At 38.6% G+C, this 18,715-nt stretch overlaps 1 protein-coding gene across 3 annotated transcripts in view; it reads right to left on the bottom strand.

Moving 5' to 3' along the window:
- Positions 1-18,715, bottom strand: part of arhgap36 (Rho GTPase activating protein 36) — a 106,864-nt gene that overhangs the window by 3,720 nt on the left and 84,429 nt on the right. For 2 of the 3 annotated variants that reach the window (XM_056462122.1, XM_056462124.1), the window contains exons 5-12: positions 17,097-17,295; positions 14,229-14,284; positions 13,001-13,151; positions 10,219-10,367; positions 8,679-8,855; positions 6,849-6,937; positions 3,664-3,860; positions 259-596 (exon numbers count right to left, since the gene is read on the bottom strand). In XM_056462122.1, the coding sequence (XP_056318097.1) occupies positions 259-596; positions 3,664-3,860; positions 6,849-6,937; positions 8,679-8,855; positions 10,219-10,367; positions 13,001-13,151; positions 14,229-14,284; positions 17,097-17,295 (1,356 nt within the window). The remainder of the gene's footprint in view (positions 1-258; positions 597-3,663; positions 3,861-6,848; positions 6,938-8,678; positions 8,856-10,218; positions 10,368-13,000; positions 13,152-14,228; positions 14,285-17,096; positions 17,296-18,715) is intronic. The other variant, XM_056462123.1, reaches the window with a different exon arrangement.

Here is an 18,715-nt window from a genome sequence, read left to right as displayed (position 1 = left end):
TATATTTACATTCTATAGTCACATGTCTGTAGCTTGATAAAATGCACAGCTCCGGCAAGTTTATAATGATAATCTCACATAATAAAAGTCTTCTTGTTCTAGATGAGCTTGGTAATTTAAGATTTTTTATATAAACAGTATAGCGTCCATTACGTTTGTGTGTGTTTGTGTGTATTTACTGGCAGTTCTCACTGTTATGTGTACACTCACTCACACGCACACTCACACAACCCAAAACACTACTTGTAGGGGTCATACTATAGTCTCTGAGCCGGACACCTTGCCAGTGAAAAAGTCCCAGAAGTTGCTTGGCGTCTTGCTGTCGTCTGAGGTGGTGGAGGAGGCGTTGGAGTTCTGTCGTACCCAGATGCCCCTCTCTCGAGGACTCTGTGGCTGAGAGCCGCTGTCTTTCCGGCTCAGGCTGAAATGAAGACGCTCCTCTGGACAGGTGTGCCTGGAGCTGGCCTGCCGCTGCTCCTGGAGCTCTCGCTCGTCACTCGGGGCATTGGAGGAGGACTGGGTCAGACTCAGCAGGTTATGGTGGGAATGAAACTGCCTCATTTTTACAATGGACTTGGCTGGGACCTCAGAGGATCCTGTTGTATGGATATAGAAAAGGAACAATACGATATTTGCTTACTTTTTTATTATTGTTCTAAAGATTGGTGCCAGAATATATGTTTCAAAGACATTTTTTTATTCAGTAATCTGCAAGGATGCATTAAAATTGCTAAACAAAATTGCTCTACATTAAAAGATGCTAATTTAATTCACCAACATATTTTATACAGCCCTCATGGAAACATGTTAAAGGGATAATTAACGCATATATACATATATATACTTTTTCCTCACTATTAGCTCACACTCAAGTGGTTAAAAACTTTTTTGAGTTTCATTCTTCTGAACACTGAAAAATATATTTTGAAGAAAGCTGAAAACCTGTAACCATTGACGTCTAGTAGAAAAAAAACAAATACTATGGAAGTCAATGGTTACAGGTTTCCAGCTTTCTTCACAATATCTTCTCTTGTGTTCAACTGAAGATAGTAAACCAACAAGGTTTAAAATATGTGAAGGGTGAATATAAGATAACGGAATGTCCATTGAAACGTCTCTTTGGGTCAACCATCAAAGTATTTACTTTAAAGGTGCACTAAGCAGTGCTTTTAACTGCATGGCCCTGTTTCAAATGGCACACTGCAAACTTGTGGACGTCTTTAGAGTCAGCACCTTGATGACATCATTAGTGGTGTAACGGATCACAAATCTTATGGTTCAGATCACGTTATGTTTTTTTTTTTAGTCATGGACTGGACCATTTTTCGGATCAGCCAACAGAACTTAGAACCTGTAATTTTATTAAAAATAAAATTAAGAAATATTCAGCTGAATAAAACTAAACTGTAAAATAGTCAGAACTGTGAAATGTTAATGATAACGCTAAATGTAGAAATCTAACATTATAATTTGTACAGCCCATATTTCTTTTAGTCTCATTTTCAATAAATGATTCAGTTATTCACTTATAAATCTTCATCTTTCATTGCTAGATGTGTCATTTTTGAAGAATTATTCAGTGGTATATTTTTGATGGCTGGTTGTCACCACCTGTTGGTTAAACAATGTAACTGCTGCCTACAACTTTCATTTTTGAGCATATGACGGTAATTTTAATCTTTACCATAATCAGTGGTGATCTGCAATCTTTTAATGATAAATCATGCAGCTTACACTAAACGCATTAATGCAGGCTAAACAAGTAGTGAGAGAAAACACCTTTAATAACCTAAGAAACCCAGCACATCCCCAATAACCTACCACTTTTTCCTCATCATTATATTTTACAGGGAAGCCTAAATGCTTTCATACATGTGATTTGAATGACGTGGGAGGCAATCTCTCTGTGATAGGTACAATTGTAGTAAAGTAAAACAAAAAATGTATTATTCCACGGGTCACGTGTGCTCCAAACTGTGGGTTGTGATCCATACGAATCACGGATCAGCCATAATCTGTTACACCCCTAGACGTCATTCACTTAATGCCGCCTTTCCACTGCAAACGACATTTGGACACGACTGTCAGAATAGGCCCCCTTGTGGCAGTCGCACAAAATTTTCAGTTTTGTCGTGCACCATGGAGAGAATCTCGCAGTCTCCGAAATAAAGGAGTGCATAGACAAGAGCTTTTATTCTCCTTGTGTTTACCCTGGTTGAATGAATGAATACTAGAAACTAATAGACCGCTATAAATTTTGGAGGGAATGTGGAGACAACATAAAAAATAAAAAATTTTATTACTCATTTATGAATAGAAATGTTTTTTAAATATAGACTTTTTTTCTGATTCAAAAAGTAATGAAACAACTATTTCTCATCTCAAGTGCACGAACCTGCTTGGACAACCCTGTAATACATCACATCTGGTCGAACGGTTGGTCGAACGGTTGCATACAGTTTAGTTGCAGGAGTTTAAATATTTCAATGTATCAGCAGCTCAAATCAGATCCAAATTTTATGCATACAGAGATGATCAGAACTCTGCGCAGTTCCCGGACTACCCTTCATTGGAAATGAATGACTTCCGGTCTGTCGCTTGTTGTGTGCAGTGGAAAGGCACATAAGACCTTAGGGCCCTTGATGTCCAAGGAGATGCACTGGGGTTGTATTCTGGGACAGACTTTGATCGTGTAGCTGGAAATAGGAATTGTCGCTTCACCAAGCATGAACCCAAAAAAAAAAAAACAGAGGCTGGAGGATTTGAAAGCTTTGTCTATCAGCTGATCTGTCAGCTTTCATTTATCTCCTCATAAACAGATCAGCTGATAGACTAAGCTTTCAAATGATCCAGTGCTTGGGGAAGAGTGTTGAAGCGATGACCTTCAAAAGGGGGAGTTCTTGTTGGTTTATTAGCACATTAGTTTTGATGCTGATTTCTATTAGCAAAATCATTTGACTAAATTTGCTTAGTACACCTTTAATGGTTCAAAAAACTTTAATAAAAATAGGCGGAGTAATGTATAATGTTTCATCAGCATTCAGCGAAACATATAATTAATTATATTTAGTGCTGGGCAAAGGCTAATCCTGATTAATCGCATTCAAAATAAAAGTTTGTTTTGACAATATATGTTTGTGTGTGTTATGTATATTTATTATGCATATGAGACACACATACATACAGCAAAACTATACAAAACAATTTTGTTACATAGATTTTACATTTATATTTAATTTGTATCATACACATACACATTTTATATCTAAATATAAATAATTAAAAACAATTAAAGCTGTCTTACACTTTTTATTCTTTTGATCCTTAAAAACCCTGTTTGTTTTTGACCAAATTTCACAAAAAGTTATTTATCAATTAATTAAAAAATCAGTTTTAACTTAATTCTGTTATTTTGAACCTTTCATTTTATCATAGGTTCTTGTAAAGAAAGTATTATTTTGGGGCATTTTCCACAATGAATTTATCAAATAGATGCAGTGAGCAATAAGTGTTAAAGACCCCAAACTTTTAAATGGAAGTGCATATAGTCACACACACACACACGCACGCACGCACGCACGCACGCACGCACAAAGGGGAAAGAGGAAGCAGATATTATTAGAAGTTCGCAGCCTTGTTTGAAGAAGGCAGCACTACACTCACGTTTCCTGTTGGTGTTTAGATGAAGTACATTGAGCAAGACCTCACTGCTCAGACTTCCTATGGCAGAATGCTCTGGGTAAAGAGGACACAGTGGCTCCCGGGATGAAAGGTCATCACTGGACTGACCCATGGAGTCCAGAGATGACTGAGTGTCCCTCCGTCCACCAGAGTCCGGCTCCACTGTTAGGCTGCTACTGCTGCTGTCACAATGGAGAAACGTTAGGGTTATACACACAATACTGCACTTCAGTGTTTGGACAGTGGCAATTATTGTCGCTTTGCCTCTGTAATCAGGCAAATTAATCATGGCAGCCTTTTAATTTAGAGTATTTAGCTGATTAACAGTGTAAACAAATGTTTGGGTTACAGGGTTCTGTCCTTTGAACTGGAAAATGATCATTATTATATAATAAGTAGAATTATATTTAAAGTGGCACGGTGGCTCAGTGGTTAGCACTGTTGCTTCACAGCATGAAGGTGGCTGGTTCGAGTCCCAGCTGGACCAGATGGCATTTCTGTGTGGAGTTTGCATGTTCTCCCCATGTTGGTGTGGGTTTCCTCCAAAGTCCAAACACATGCGCTATAGGTGGTATTGGGCAAACAAAAATAGTCGTAGTGTATGAGTGCATGCGTGAATCTGTGTTTCCCAGTGTTGGGTTGCAGCTGGAAGGGCATCCACTGCGTAAAACATATGCTGGAATAGTTGGCGGTTCAGTCCGACCCCTGATAAATAAGGGACTAAGCTGAAGGAAAATTAATGAGAATTATATTTAAAATATATTCAATTTAAATTGCTTCATAGAATGTGCAGTGCCCACCCCCTCCCGTATCAATTAGTTTTTACATGTTTCAAATGTCTTCATAAAAGACTTAAACACACCAAACCAACCGGTTACATGGCTAATTAACCACATTTTATTAAAATAAAAAATAAAAAACACACACACACACACACACACACACACACAAAAAGAAACTTGAATTTGATTGTCAGCAAGCACAGTTTGATTGTGTTGAGGTGCCAATTTCTATAGAATTTAATATATCTGATGTTTGCATTTGAATGTGCCTGTATATTTAAGTACATTTACATTTAAATTACTTTCAATCATTTGTCAGATGCTTTCCTTCCAAAGAAGCTTATAAAAGTGATTAATAGAAGTTATCAAGACAACAGTAGAACAACAATAGGTAAACACTTGAGATACCACTGCAATATTCCATTCACTTCCACATGATCCAGTTTCATTGTTCAGTCTAAAAACTGACCCAAAATCCTCTTCGTATTCTTCAAAACTTCATTCATTTATTTTCTTTTCGGCTTAGTCCCTTTATTAATCTGGGGTCACCACAGCGGAATGAACCGCCAACTTATCCAGCATATGTTTTACACAGTGGATGCCCTTTCAGCTGCAACCCATCACTGGGAAACATCCATACACACTAATTCACACTCATACACTACGGACAATTTAGCTTACCCAATTCACATATAGTGCATGTCTTTGGACTGTGGGGGAAACTAGAGCACCCGGAGGAAACCCACGCAAATGCAGGGAGAACATGCAAACTCCACACAGAAATGCTAAATGAACCAGCCGGGGCTCGAACCAGCCACCTTCTTGCTGTGAGGCGACAGCACTACCTACTGCGCCACTGCGTCGCCCTCTTCTAAACTTGTAAACTCTAAAACTCAAAAAATTCTGAAAGATACTACTTGTGCAGATTCGTTTAGGTGGTGTGTTTAGGTGTTGATAGTATTGCTACAGAAATAGTAAGAGGACCTAAATGGCTCCAAGAAGAACATCATGTGTTTACATCTGAAAATTACAGTAATAAGACATGGTGTGACCGCATCACAAGACTATGAAGTTAACTGTTTTAATGGGGGAAAGAACGACAATCCCATAAAGCATTGTAAATGACAATCAAATTTAATTGTTGAATCAAATTAACTTTACAAGTAATTTAAACTGTCATTATATTAATTCTACTTAAGCATCATTAAATGTCATATATCTTAAGAAATTAATTAATAATAAGTTAGGGTTTTAGGTCTCAAACGGGATTCCTGGAGGGCTGCAGCTCTGCACGACCCTAATCAAACACACCTGATACAACTAATCAAGGTGTTCAAGACTGCTAGAGACTATTAAAGCTGCGGTCACACTCGAGTCTGAGCATGCGAAATTCTGTAGTATGGTGCTGCAAAAGTGGGCGGGATTAAACAAGATGATTAGACATTTTTAAAAAGCGAGCGATTGGTCTATATTATAAATCTCTGTCCAGAGAGGTCATGTTTTGATCCTCGATTGATCTCACGCAGTCAAGTGATGCGATTTCGCAGGTCAGAGTTCACCAAGCTTGAACTTTGCAACGGAGTGAACTGCGAAACTTGTCGCACCAGCTTGCGTTTCTGGTGTGTTGCATTCGCTTGTGTATGAATGGAAGTCTATGGGAAAAAGTGCAGTGTGACCGCAGCTTAAGCAGGTGGTTGGAGCTAAAATGTGCAGAGTGCAGCTCTCCAGGAATTGAGTTTGAGACTATTGAGTTAGAGTAATATAAAAACAAGGCATGACTTATTTTTTACAGCCTGGATAAATATAAAACTACTGATTTAAGGTTGTCATTTATAGAAACATTTCTGTTTTACAGTTTATATGCAAAACTAAGATAAAATATATACTTAATATATTTAAATATACTTAATATAATCATATACAAACAAACAAACTAGAAAGCTGATCATTGGACTGATCATTCAATTATCTTTATTATCCAATCGTTATACTGTATGTGACCCTGGAACACAAAACCAGTCGTAAGTTTCCAATTTGGGAAATCGAGATTTATAGATCAATGGAACAGTATTTAGCTTATTTAGTAGATTATGTGAAAATCAATAATCTGAGGGTTCAAACATATCAAAATACTGAAAAAATCTTTAAAGTGTCCAAAATAAGCTCAAAGCAATGTATATTACTAATCAAAAATTAAGTTTTTATATTTTTAAGGTCGGACATTCACAAAATATATTCATGGAACGTGATCATCTTTAAAATTAAAATCGATAATTTTCACAAAGTAATACAATGTGTTTTTGGCTATTGCTAAATATATCCCGTTTTAACATTAGACTGATTTTGTGGTTTAGGGTGAGTATGGGTATGAGTCAGGACGCTGACCTGAGTTTCCTGCGCAGCAGATAGTCAATGACATCAGGGTCCGTCTGAATGAGGCTCATGAGCACCTCCTGCTGCAGCTCTGCAGACACCTGCACATCACAGACAACACACACTGTTACAGCAATGACTATTTAAATAATCGTACAATCCTACAAAACTGTCATATGTATTGAAAACAACTCTGATATTCCTACTTCTATTTAGTTTGGTCGAAATAAACAATTGAATTGTTTACATGCAGTGGTGTAAATTAACGAATTACAAATACTTTAATTACTGTAATTGAGTAGTTTTTTTCAAGAATTGTGCTTTACTAAGTTGTAAAAAAATGTCTACTTTTAGTTTTACTTGAGTACATTTTTAGTGCTGTATCTGTACTTTTACTACTAATTTCAACATGCAATCACTATATTTATCTGCCTATATATATCGGCTATCTGCCACCAAATCTGAAGAGTTTTTGGTTATCGATATCGGCCAAAAAAATCCATATCAGTGCATCCCTACTTAATATGTTTATTTTTTCTTGTCTACGGAAATTAGCTAAGTAGAATAATCAATCCCGTGATTCTCATTGAGTCAAATCCCGCATAGACAAATCGCTTCAGACAGACCAACCTCAAGACATGGATGCTTTATAAATCGTCACCTTAGAATTATGAGGTTCTATCTGACATTTTTGTCAAAATTGAGTTATTGACATTTTCTTATTAAATGATAACTTATTTACATTATGGGATGTGTTTTTTTTTTTTTAAGTTGTTTACATTTTAGAACTTTTTATTTAAAAAAACAAAAACAAATGTTACACACATACTGTTTGCTATTTGGAATGCAAAACTTTGAAGCTCAATATCTCAAAATCATTCAGAACGCAAATAGAACCTTATAATTCCAAGGTGACAAAATGAATCAAACATGTACAATAAGGAAGCATTAAAAGTGTCCAAATAGACACAAAATCATTACAACAACCGAGAGATGCGTATCACTGCATATCACTGATAAGATCCATTGTATGGTGGCTGAAATCAGCAAATGGCCGTATACAACAACTAAATGCACTACAGTTATGTTTTCAAATACGTGCACACATTGTGTCTATTCCATCAGTGGTGCACTAGTTTGGTTTGTGGCTTCAACTGCTGGACACTCATAGCTTGTTAGTCAGAGGTCAAAGTGTATAATAAGCACTGCCATATTGTCACAACTAGATTTTTGCCCATTAGGTAACACAGATTTTATTCTGCATGTAAACACAGCATGCTTTCTGTCTGGTGCATTTATAATAATGCAATGTATTCTCACAATAAATGAAGCTCAAATAAATACATTTTACATTTATAGTCCATGAATGACAAATAATTAAATTTACAATCACAGTAAAATCACCCTTAAAAGAAAGATGGTGCTGACGTAAGCTACATTTTCTATTTGCAGAGTATAAAGTGGATTAATACTCACTACTCACTACTCTTGAGGAATTTTAGAAGGGCTCCTCTTTATTCATACTTTGAGCGGTGTTGACAACAGATATTTTTACTCTACTTGCACTACATTTTTGGGCAAGTTATGGTACTTTTACAGTACTTGAGTATGATTTTTCATGACTTTTTCCACCACTGCATCTATTACATTTTCAGTTATACACAAAACGAGCAATTCTAAAATACAGTCACCTTTTGAATAATCCTTTTGCAACAATTCTTCTCTTTTTTTCCCTTCGTTTTGACATTTATCTTTTTTTTATTTTTAAAGTGACCTGATATTTAATAGTATTCACTTTCTGCTGTCTATCATTTTACTCCTTAGCTCATCGCTGTGTCTCACCGTAAAGAGATGTTGGTGGTTCTGGATGAGCATCAGAGTGACGGAGATGACGGCGGTGCTGTCCTCTATACCTAGAGCCTGAGGACTGAGCTCCCTCTCTGATCCTCTCTCTTTCTGCAGGAGATTGGGCCCAAAGATCACCGCCAGGTTTGCTGCTGTCATCTTATTACCAGAAATCTAATAACAAATCCAATTTAAAATCAGGTCAGAATTTTGTTTTGATCGAATAAAACTGATTCAGCCATTGATGAGAGCCATTTGTGGTAAGGGGTTGACATATGTTTCATTTGGTACTGATGTTATTGAATCTGTCACTCTCAGATACAGGACAATGGCTTGTTAGCTTATTCCAGAGTATTGTCTTCAGTCCTACCCTGAGGATTTGAGCAATGCTTTTCACAAATGAACAACCAAACAAGAAAATAAATACAGATAGTACTTTACTCATTACACTTAATCTAGATTATGTAAACAGATTCTAAAAATGGAATATTTGTACCTAAATTATAATACATTTTATAATAGTGACAATTGTATTAAATTCAGTTAGATTTTTATGGATTAGATGATTGCAAATTAGTAAAAAAAATCTGTAAATTATCTAAAATTTATTATTAACAATTTAAATGTTCAAATAGATCATGCAAATGAAATGGTAATTAATTTGTGATTAACGAGTCTTAATTTGGGAACAAAATATCTGTCAATTAACTGAATCATTTGTGAGAAAAAATGTAATGTGACTACATGAGATATGTGACAAAAATATTAAAAAACATATTTATTACATACAATATTTTTCAAATGGAATCTGTAGTGTCCCCTTGAGATTTAAGTCCCCTTGAGATTTAAAGTTAATATGACATGATGTTAATAAGACAGTTTAATGTTCACTATATCTATCTATCTGCACCCGCTTCGAAAGTTATCACTCGATTGAATGGGCGTTATCAGTGGTTATCAGCTGATAGATATGGGCCAGTAGGGGCCTTCTGCGCCTACTGGTAGGCTCAAAAGGCTGTTATCATCCATCCACATGGTTAATAAGCTATACTAATAGAGAAGACTCCAGATCCAGTTCTGTTTTTACATTGCTGTGACGGTTGAGTTTAGAGTTGGGGTAGGGGTAGACATTAATACAATACAATTAATGGGAAATTTAATAAATAATATAAATAATTCTCGTTAACTTCTGGCCGCAGCCGTATGTGATCTATAGCTGATTAACCATGCGGATGGATGATAACAGCCTTTTGCACCTACTAGTAGGGGCAGAAGGCCCCTACTGGCCCATATCTATCAGCTGGAGTGATCTAATTCGAACCAACCAATCATCCATCCATCCAACCAGCCAGCCAGCCAACAATCATCCATCCAATCATCCATCCAACCAACCATCCATCCAACCAACCAACCAACCAACCATCCATCCATCCATCCAACCAATCAACCATCCATCCATCATTACAAAGGCTCTTCTAAATTGTTGTCAACACATAAGCACCATGAATTAAAACTATGACCACAACCCAGATCGTACCTCCTGCTTGTTGGGTCCAGTTGAGCTGTTTGCGTTCTCCTGTACTGTATGCAAAAGCGTCAACAGCCTCAGCAGAGTGTCACAATTACAGGGCGGCAACAGGTACAACAATTGCTGCAGGTATGACAACTGATCTGCCCCTCTTAGCACTGTGACACAAACACAACACAGCTTAGAAGACGAGCATATTTTATAACAGCCGAGCTCAATAATGATGGATATTACTGAAATTATAAACTTGGGTATCCAGATTCCTGTTATGATAGCAATGTTAAAGGGTTAGTTCACTCAAAAATGAAAATTATGTTATTAATTACTCACCCTAATGTAATTTCAATCCACTGAGACATTCGTTCATTGTTAGAACACAATATATGATATTTTAGGTAAATTCTGAGAGCTAAATAATGGAAAAGGACCCAAAAAAAACATTGTCTAAATATTCCACGTCTGTAATCATATGAAGCTCCAACAACAACTTTGTGCGCCAAATTAAAGCAGTAAATACAATTTGTTCACCAATGTCTTCAAAATCAGATCAGGGTTTCTTTTTACTATGGGCAATTCAATGATTGTGTGTTGCGCTGCTGACTGGCAGAGCAAGACATCGTACTGCCCATAGTAAACACACACTTAGTTATATACTTTGTTGTATTTGCAGATTTGTTTTGTACCACAAAAGTCCTTCATATGAATACAGTTGGTGGCTAGTAACTTTGGAAAACTACTAGCCACAGTGGCTGGTGATCAGAAAAGTTAATGTCAAGCCCTGGTCACATGTAATCTTTTGACAAAGTCCTTTTCTGGACATCTCAGGACTGTTGCTGTCTATGGAGGAAAAGGGAACTCTTTGATTTCATCTAAAATATCTTCATTTGTGTTCCAAAGACGAACAAAAGTCTCAGGGGATTGGAAAGACATGATGGTAAGTAATGATTAATGAATAATTTTGGGTGAACTAATCCTTAAAAGGGGTCATGAACTGAGAAATCATATTTCCCTTGATTTTTTTGTGATATGAGAGGTCATGTTGTATATAAAAACATCCTGTAAGTTTCAGCAGTCTAAACTTTCTTGTAAGTTTAAATTAAGCTTTTTGAAACCAAGCAGCCAAAATGACTCATTTCGGATTTTATCTCAGTATGACATAAGAGGTCTCTGTGTTTGGGTAAGCTCCCCACTATCTCTTGTTTGGCTTTAGTATCATGTGCATTGTAATAAAAAGTATACTTTAAGAATTTGCTTTGAAAACATGACTGAGACGTTAGAATTTACAAAGAAAGAAAGAGTAAAATATGTGTTTAAAAATATTAAACAAAAAATATGAAACAAAATTTAAGCACATTTTATGACGCTATGCTGAAAATATAATAGGCCTGACAGCATTTTTAACAATTGCTGACAGCTTGTCTGAGCAATTTGTTTTCTGTTACCCAATCTTAGAGATGAGCATGTACACTCACCAGCCACTTTATTAGGTGCACCTTACTAGTACAAGATTGGACCCTCTTTTGCCTTCAGATCTTCCCTAATCCTTCGTGGCATTGGTTCAACAAGGTACTGGAAATATTCCTCAGAGATTTTGGTCCATATAGACATGATAGCATCACGCTGTTGCTGCAGATTTGTCGGCTGCACATCCATGATGCCAATCTCCCGTTCCACCACATCCCAAAGGTGCTCTGTTGGATTGAGTTCTGATGACAGTGAACTCATTGTCATGTTTAAGAAACCAGTCTGAGATGATTCGTGCTTTATGACATGGTGCATTATCGTGCTGGAAGTAGCTATCAGAAGATGCGTACACTGTAGTTATAAAGGGCTAGACATGGTCAGCAACAATACTCAGGTAGGCTGTGGCGTTGACACAATGCTCAGTTGGTACTAATGGACCCAAAGTGTGCCAAAAAAATATCCACACCATTACACCACCACCAGCAGCCTGAACCGTTGATACAAGGCAGGATGGATCCATGCTTTCATGTTGTTGACGCCAAATTGTAAAATCAAGACTAATCAGACCAGGCAAAGTTTGTCCAATTTTCTATGAGCGTGTGCGAATTGTAGCCACAGTTTCCTGTTCTTAGCTGACAGAAGTGGCACCTGCTTTGGTCTTCTGCTGCTGTAGCCCATCCGCTTCATGGTTGGACGTGTTGTGTATTCAGAGTTGCTCTTCTGCAGACCTCGGTTGTAACGAGTGGTTGTTTGAGTTACTGTTGCCTTTCTATCAGCTGGAACCAGTCTGGCCATTCTCCTCTGACCTCTGGCATCAACAAGGCATCTGTGCTCACAGAACTGCCGCTCACTGGATATTTTCTCTTTTTCAGACCATTCTCTGTAAACCCTAGAGATGGTTGTGCGTGAAAACCACATTAGATCTGCAGTTTCTGAAATACTCAGACCAGCCTGTCTGGCACCAACAACCATGCCACGTTCAAAGTCACTTAAATCACCTTTCTTCCCCATTCTGATGCTCGGTTTGAACTGCAGCAGATCGTCTTGACCATGTCTACATGTCTAAATGCATTGAGTTGTTTCCATGTGATTGGCTGATTAGAAATTTGCTTTAATGAGCAGTTAGACAGGTGTACCTTATAAAGTGACTAGTGAGTGTCTTTCCAAGTCTTCCATTGAATATAGCCTTATTTCTAAATGATAATGTTTAATATGTACAAATCTTATTATAAGTGGACCTCAGAACATTCTAAAATAAATTCAAAATAAATTCATGACCTCTTGGAAGCATTTGTGAATGCTTTTCTTTATGATCATATGCTCATACGGTTAGCGTGCAGGAAGGCCCGGTACAGTTCTCGTGGTAGCACGGGGTCCGGCATGTCCCGCAGGAACTCCTTCAGTAACGCAGCCACGTCATGAACACTGTGCTCCTCGTCTAACACCACATCTATCCCATTGTCGAAGTCCTCGCGCAGCTGAAAACACATAAGGACACGGGGGGATAAAACATAATCAAACATACTGCCACCACACACGAGACTCAAGTACCCCAGGTTTCCTGTTCCTGTCCAAACAAAGTACAATAAACACACACAAATCACAGGCATTTTGAGGTCAGCTATTAAAACAAGACGCTGCACATGCTATGAAGTGAATCTGAAACATTCGCTGTACAGGTCAGAGTCTGATTGAGTATACATGCACATTTATACTTTAATTACACTTAATTAGATGACAATGAGGGCAGCACTGTGGCTCAGTGGTTAGCACTGTCGCCTCACAGCAACAAGACCGCTGCTTCGAATCCCTGCTGGAACAGTTTGCATTTCTGTGTGGAGTTTGCATGTTCCCCCCATTTGCTGTGGGTTTTCTCCGGGTGCTCCGGTTTCCCCCACAAGTCCAAAGATGAACTGAGTAAGCTAAATTTTCCATAGTGTATGAGTGTGAATGAGTGTATGGATGTTTCCCAGTGATGGGTTGCGGCTGGAAGGTCATCCGGTGCGTCAAACATGTACTGGATAAGTTGGCGGTTCATTCCGCTGTGTCAACCCCTGATTAATAAATGTACTAAGCCGAAAAGAAATGAATGAATAAGTGCAGCTCTATTTCCTAGTGAGATAACAGTGATAAACATGCTTCTTCATGGTCTATGTTTAAAAAAGCTCATATGTCCTATATATGTGAAACTTATATTTTAAAAAGGGACATGTAGGAGTATGCAAATTCTTACATTTTAATAATTTAATGTAACTACAGGGAAACAAACTGATATGTCTGGTAAACATGGATTACTTCTTGACGTTTAGTGAATTCCTGGGTTTTTGGTCTGCATGTAAACCAGTACTCTGGAATATTTCATTGTGAGTTATCAGCATATTGGCGTGCATTAAAAAAGCCTCACTTATAAAACAGTGTGTTACAGTTTTGCTTTGTGTTTGCAGATTCAGTATGAAAGACAGGGGGCGCATGTCACATGTGAGAGAGACAAATGTTGTCTATAATGCAGTGGCTGTAAACTGGCTCTAGAGAGCAGCTGGAACTGACAAACTTACTTGACGGACTCTTTTTTTGGAGCTGCCGACTCGGAAAATCCCCAAAGTTTGTAATCCTAGAGAGAGACAAAGAGAGAGATAGTAAACAAGTGGCGGACTCATATTTCCCTGTCCTGATTTTATATCTATTTTAGTGTTTTTTAGGTGTCATCTCATCTGAGTGACCTTCTGTTCGTAACCCAAGCAGGGTGTGTTATAGTATGAGGCAGAAGATGTGTTCAGATAAGTTCACCTAAATTTCAGGGATGGGAATAAAAGGTTGATTTATTTTACATCCAGTAGTTCTAACATGCTATACTTAGTTCAAGATATTTAAAGTGATATTCTTATCACATGAAGTTTCCAAATGATCGTTTTTTTTTTTTATTCTATTAAAATGTAATTAAATTTAAAGGACTTACAGTACCCTTAATGACAACTATTGACTTGCCAGATTCAGTCATTTGAAACTGAATTTGAAATCAGTCATTTGTTTGGGCATATAAAAAGCATTCTTAATAAACTAACTGTGTGAATGTGAGAGTGTATAGGTGTTTTCCAGTTATGGGTTGCAGCAGGAACGGCAATCGCTAGGTAAAACATATACTGGATAAGTTGGCGTTTTTTTCCGCTGTGGCAAACCCTGATGAATAAAGGGACTAAGTCGAAGGAAAATATATGAATTATCTCTATCTCTGTCATCAATTGAACAGTGACTTTTATAGAATTTTTTGCTAGTTGGAATCAATATACTGCAGTGGCGTAGCAACTAGGGGGGGGGGTGGGTATACGTCCCCCTCACTTTTAGAGACAGACCATTTAGAAACAGGTGATTAATAATTATATGAATGTATGATATCATACAGCCGTCCCCCCACTTTTAAAATGTCCGCCCCTGATATACTGTATGTATACAATAAATAATACACATAGAAATAAATCTGTACAATAATAAAATGTAGGAAAGGTTGTAGCAGCCCAATACCTAGTTTTGTGCCATAAATTAATCAAACAGCCCAGACAAAATTCTGTTCATATCCTTATGCTGACATCATATATATCCTGACAATGTCAAAATCTTATATCCAGATATCACAAAAGGCCTATTGCCACCTCAGGAAACCAATGCTTCTCTTTGTGGCTGCTGTTTCTGGTCTAAATGTATTTATGATGTTATTCCCAAAGTTTGTATGACATAAATCATTCAATCACATATTTAAAAAGCTTCGTAGTGCAGCTCCAAACTATTATTAATTGTAATTGTAAATATTTTTCAGCTCTTTTGTCAGCAAGATCTTTCATATAATAACACTTATTCATTTATATGACTTATTGAGGTCAGATTAAAACGATAGTTCATCCAGACAGATGTTTTACTGAAGAAGAAAGAAGTAACCTGAATCTTGGATGGCCTGAATGTGGGTAAATTAACAACATATTTTAGTTTTTAGGTACACTTTCCCTTTGAGTACATTAATACTAATTAATAACAATTAAGTTTTCGTTTTACTGAAAAGTATTTCATAGACTGAATGGAGGGTTATTTACTAAAGCAACATTTCAGATGTTTCACAGTGTGCTCAGCCTGCTGGTTTGTCCATTCACACACATTTTCATCATCATATGATCTCTTATAACAAACCTTTTTAATGCACATCCTGGAATTTGTTCAGTAAAAGTGTTTTCATCATAGTTTATGGCATCTTTTCTTATCGAATAAAAAGTTTATCCTACTCAGTTATGTGCACATGTTTTTTATGCAACCCAGGCTCATTCTGAGAACGTAGTCCCGAGGACATTTCTGGAGACCGCGAAATACGTCCCAGGAGGTACGTATTTTTGCAGTTTTTGTTTTTGCGAATCCGCGAGAGGCCGCTGTGCGCGCTTTCTCCCGCGCCGTCCACGCGTAAACCCGCTAGAGGCCACTGTCGAACGACCTTCTGCCTGCCTGGATGACAGAATGATTGACCGTGCGACCGGCCAATCGGCTGACCCACCCTCCTCCGTCCCTAAACCCAACCAACGACGATTCACAAAAGCCGTCCAGAAAAAGAAAAGCCCTCGTCTGATTTTTACCACATTTTTGGATTTTGACCACATTCTCACCCTGTGACGAACTTGTTCGCTTCATTTTTTGGATTTTGTTTTCTTATCTGATTTCTGGAACCGCTCTTACCCGGACTCGAACCCGGTCGTTGTCGTGGTCAGCCCCTTTCTGCGCCTCGAGTCCGCCAAAGTACAAGAAGAGCTAACCAGACAAACTGGTTGCAGCAGGAAAGCCCTCCACACGGAGGCGAGCGGCCGGCCGGCAAGCGCCGAAAGGAACGGCGTCACACCGCCCCGCAGCGTTCGCTTAAAAAAAATGAAATGAGGCCGGACGTACTCCCGGCTACGTATTTCGCAGTCTCCAGAAACGTCCACGGGACTACGTTTTCAGAATGAGCCTGGGTTGTTTTTATGCGTTTTTATGCATTTTCAAAATGTATGCGCATCTTGCCGTTTCCATCAACTGTTTTTTTTTAATGAGCATATCCAAAAGGAGCATAAAAATAGGTGGATGGAAACGTTGCTAGTGGCTGATTGAAACTATGGATATTTTGTTGTGATCTATGATGAAAAAAAAAAATTGTATGATGTTTCTGTTTTTTAAAAGGTACAAACGTACAATCGCATATATCAAATTTTCAGTGTGTAAGAATAGGCATAACTAACTAAATAATGTAAGCTCTGCTACTATGATGAAATTTCCCACTTGTATAACTGTTAATATCCTTCTAATGCAATTCTCTACATTTGTCTGCCTACAAATGTAGTTCAATTTTAAATTAAGCTTCCTGTGCCAAATCAAATCCAATGGTGTGTTGTACTGTAATGGAGTTTGCTGCTCACCGTAGGTCTGGATGTGGTTACAGCAGCGCTCCACCACACGGGGAACCTGCCTGTAGATTGGGTTGAGACTGAGTTTGGCCTGTGCGCGACCCGCTGCCTTCTTCATCTCCAGCTCATTGGGGTGAGAAAGCTGCAGAGCTTCTAGTAATCTGGACTGACTCTCCACCATATCAGAGATGGAGTCCACCGACATCCCTCCCTGACAGAGAGAGAGAGAGAGAGAGAGAGAGAGAGAGAGAGAGAAATAAAACATATACAACGGTTAAAGTGAAAAGGTCAACATAGATTTGAGTAAAAGCCTCTTCCATTTACAAATAATTATGTAACTCTGTCACACTGCTCTGTGAAGAAAAATCAGTAAATCAAAGAGAAATGTAAGCAGATTTTCATAAAAGTTTTTTCAAATGTCATCACAGTGATGAGTGAATATCCCTGTTATCTGTTCTTTTTCATTTCTCTCTCCATGTTTGGGCGGAGAGAATGGAGAGTTTGATTTGGCAGAGGCACGGACTAAAAAATCGCACTCCCTCCTGCTGATATGGAGCCACCCATAGAGAGATGATGTCTCAGTCATGCTGAGAGAGGTATGGAAAGCACCCGCACGCCATCAAAACAACAACCTGAGCCATGCTGACTGATGCCACTGCCGACTGAGTCAGTTGAGCAAACATCTTTATGAAACATAAGTTCATAGTATACTTAAAGGGCACCGATTTTACCCCTGTTACAAGATGTAAGATATGCCTTTGGTGACTCCAGAATGTGTCTGTAAAGTTTCGGCTCAAAATGCCCATGAGATTATTTATTATAGCCTCCAGAATCTGACCATTTTGGTGTCTGAGTAGAGAGTAGCTGTTTTGGTAGCCTGTAGCATTAAAAGCAAATCAGCATGCACTGGGGTGGTTTGCTGCCGAGTGTGATGTGGCTAGGATGAGAATCAGCACCTCCAAGTCCGAGGCCTTGGTGCTCCACTGGAAAAAGGTGGGTTGCCATCTCCAGGTTGGAGGAAAGTCCTCACCCCAGGTGGAGGAGTTCAAGTATCTTGGGGTTTTGTTCATGAGTGAGGGAAGGATAGAATGTGAGATTGACAGGTGGATCGGTGCAGTGGCAGCAGTAATGCGGTCGATGTACCGGTCTGTTGTGGTAAAGAAGGAGCTGAGCCGAAAGGCAAAGCTCTTGATTTACCAGTCAATCTACGTTCCTACTCTCACCTATGGTCATGAACTTTGGGACAAGATCTCGGATAGAAGCGGCCGAAATGGGCTCTGTCACATGGGAGGAGCTCAGAGTAGAGCCGCTGCTTCTCCACATCGAGAGAAGTCAGCTAAGGTGGCTCGGACATCTGTTTCGGATACCTCCTAGATGCCTACCTAGGGAGGTGTTCCAGGCATGTGCCACCAGGAGGAGGCCTCGGGGAAGACCCAGGACACGCTGGAGGGACTATGTCTCTCAGCTGGTCTGGGAATGCCTCGGAATCCCCACGGAGGAGCTGGAGGAAGTGTCTGGGGAGAGGGAAGTCTGAGGTTCTCTTCTAAGACTGCTGCCCCCGCGAGCCGGCCTCGGAAAATCGGTTAAAAATGAATGAATGAATGAATGAATGAATGAATGAATGAATGAAT

Source organism: Danio aesculapii, chromosome 7, assembly GCF_903798145.1.
Source record: "Danio aesculapii chromosome 7, fDanAes4.1, whole genome shotgun sequence".
NCBI lineage: Eukaryota > Metazoa > Chordata > Actinopteri > Cypriniformes > Danionidae > Danio > Danio aesculapii.
The sequence above is the reverse complement of the archived record's forward strand: the minus strand, read 5'-3'. Positions and strand labels throughout refer to the sequence as shown.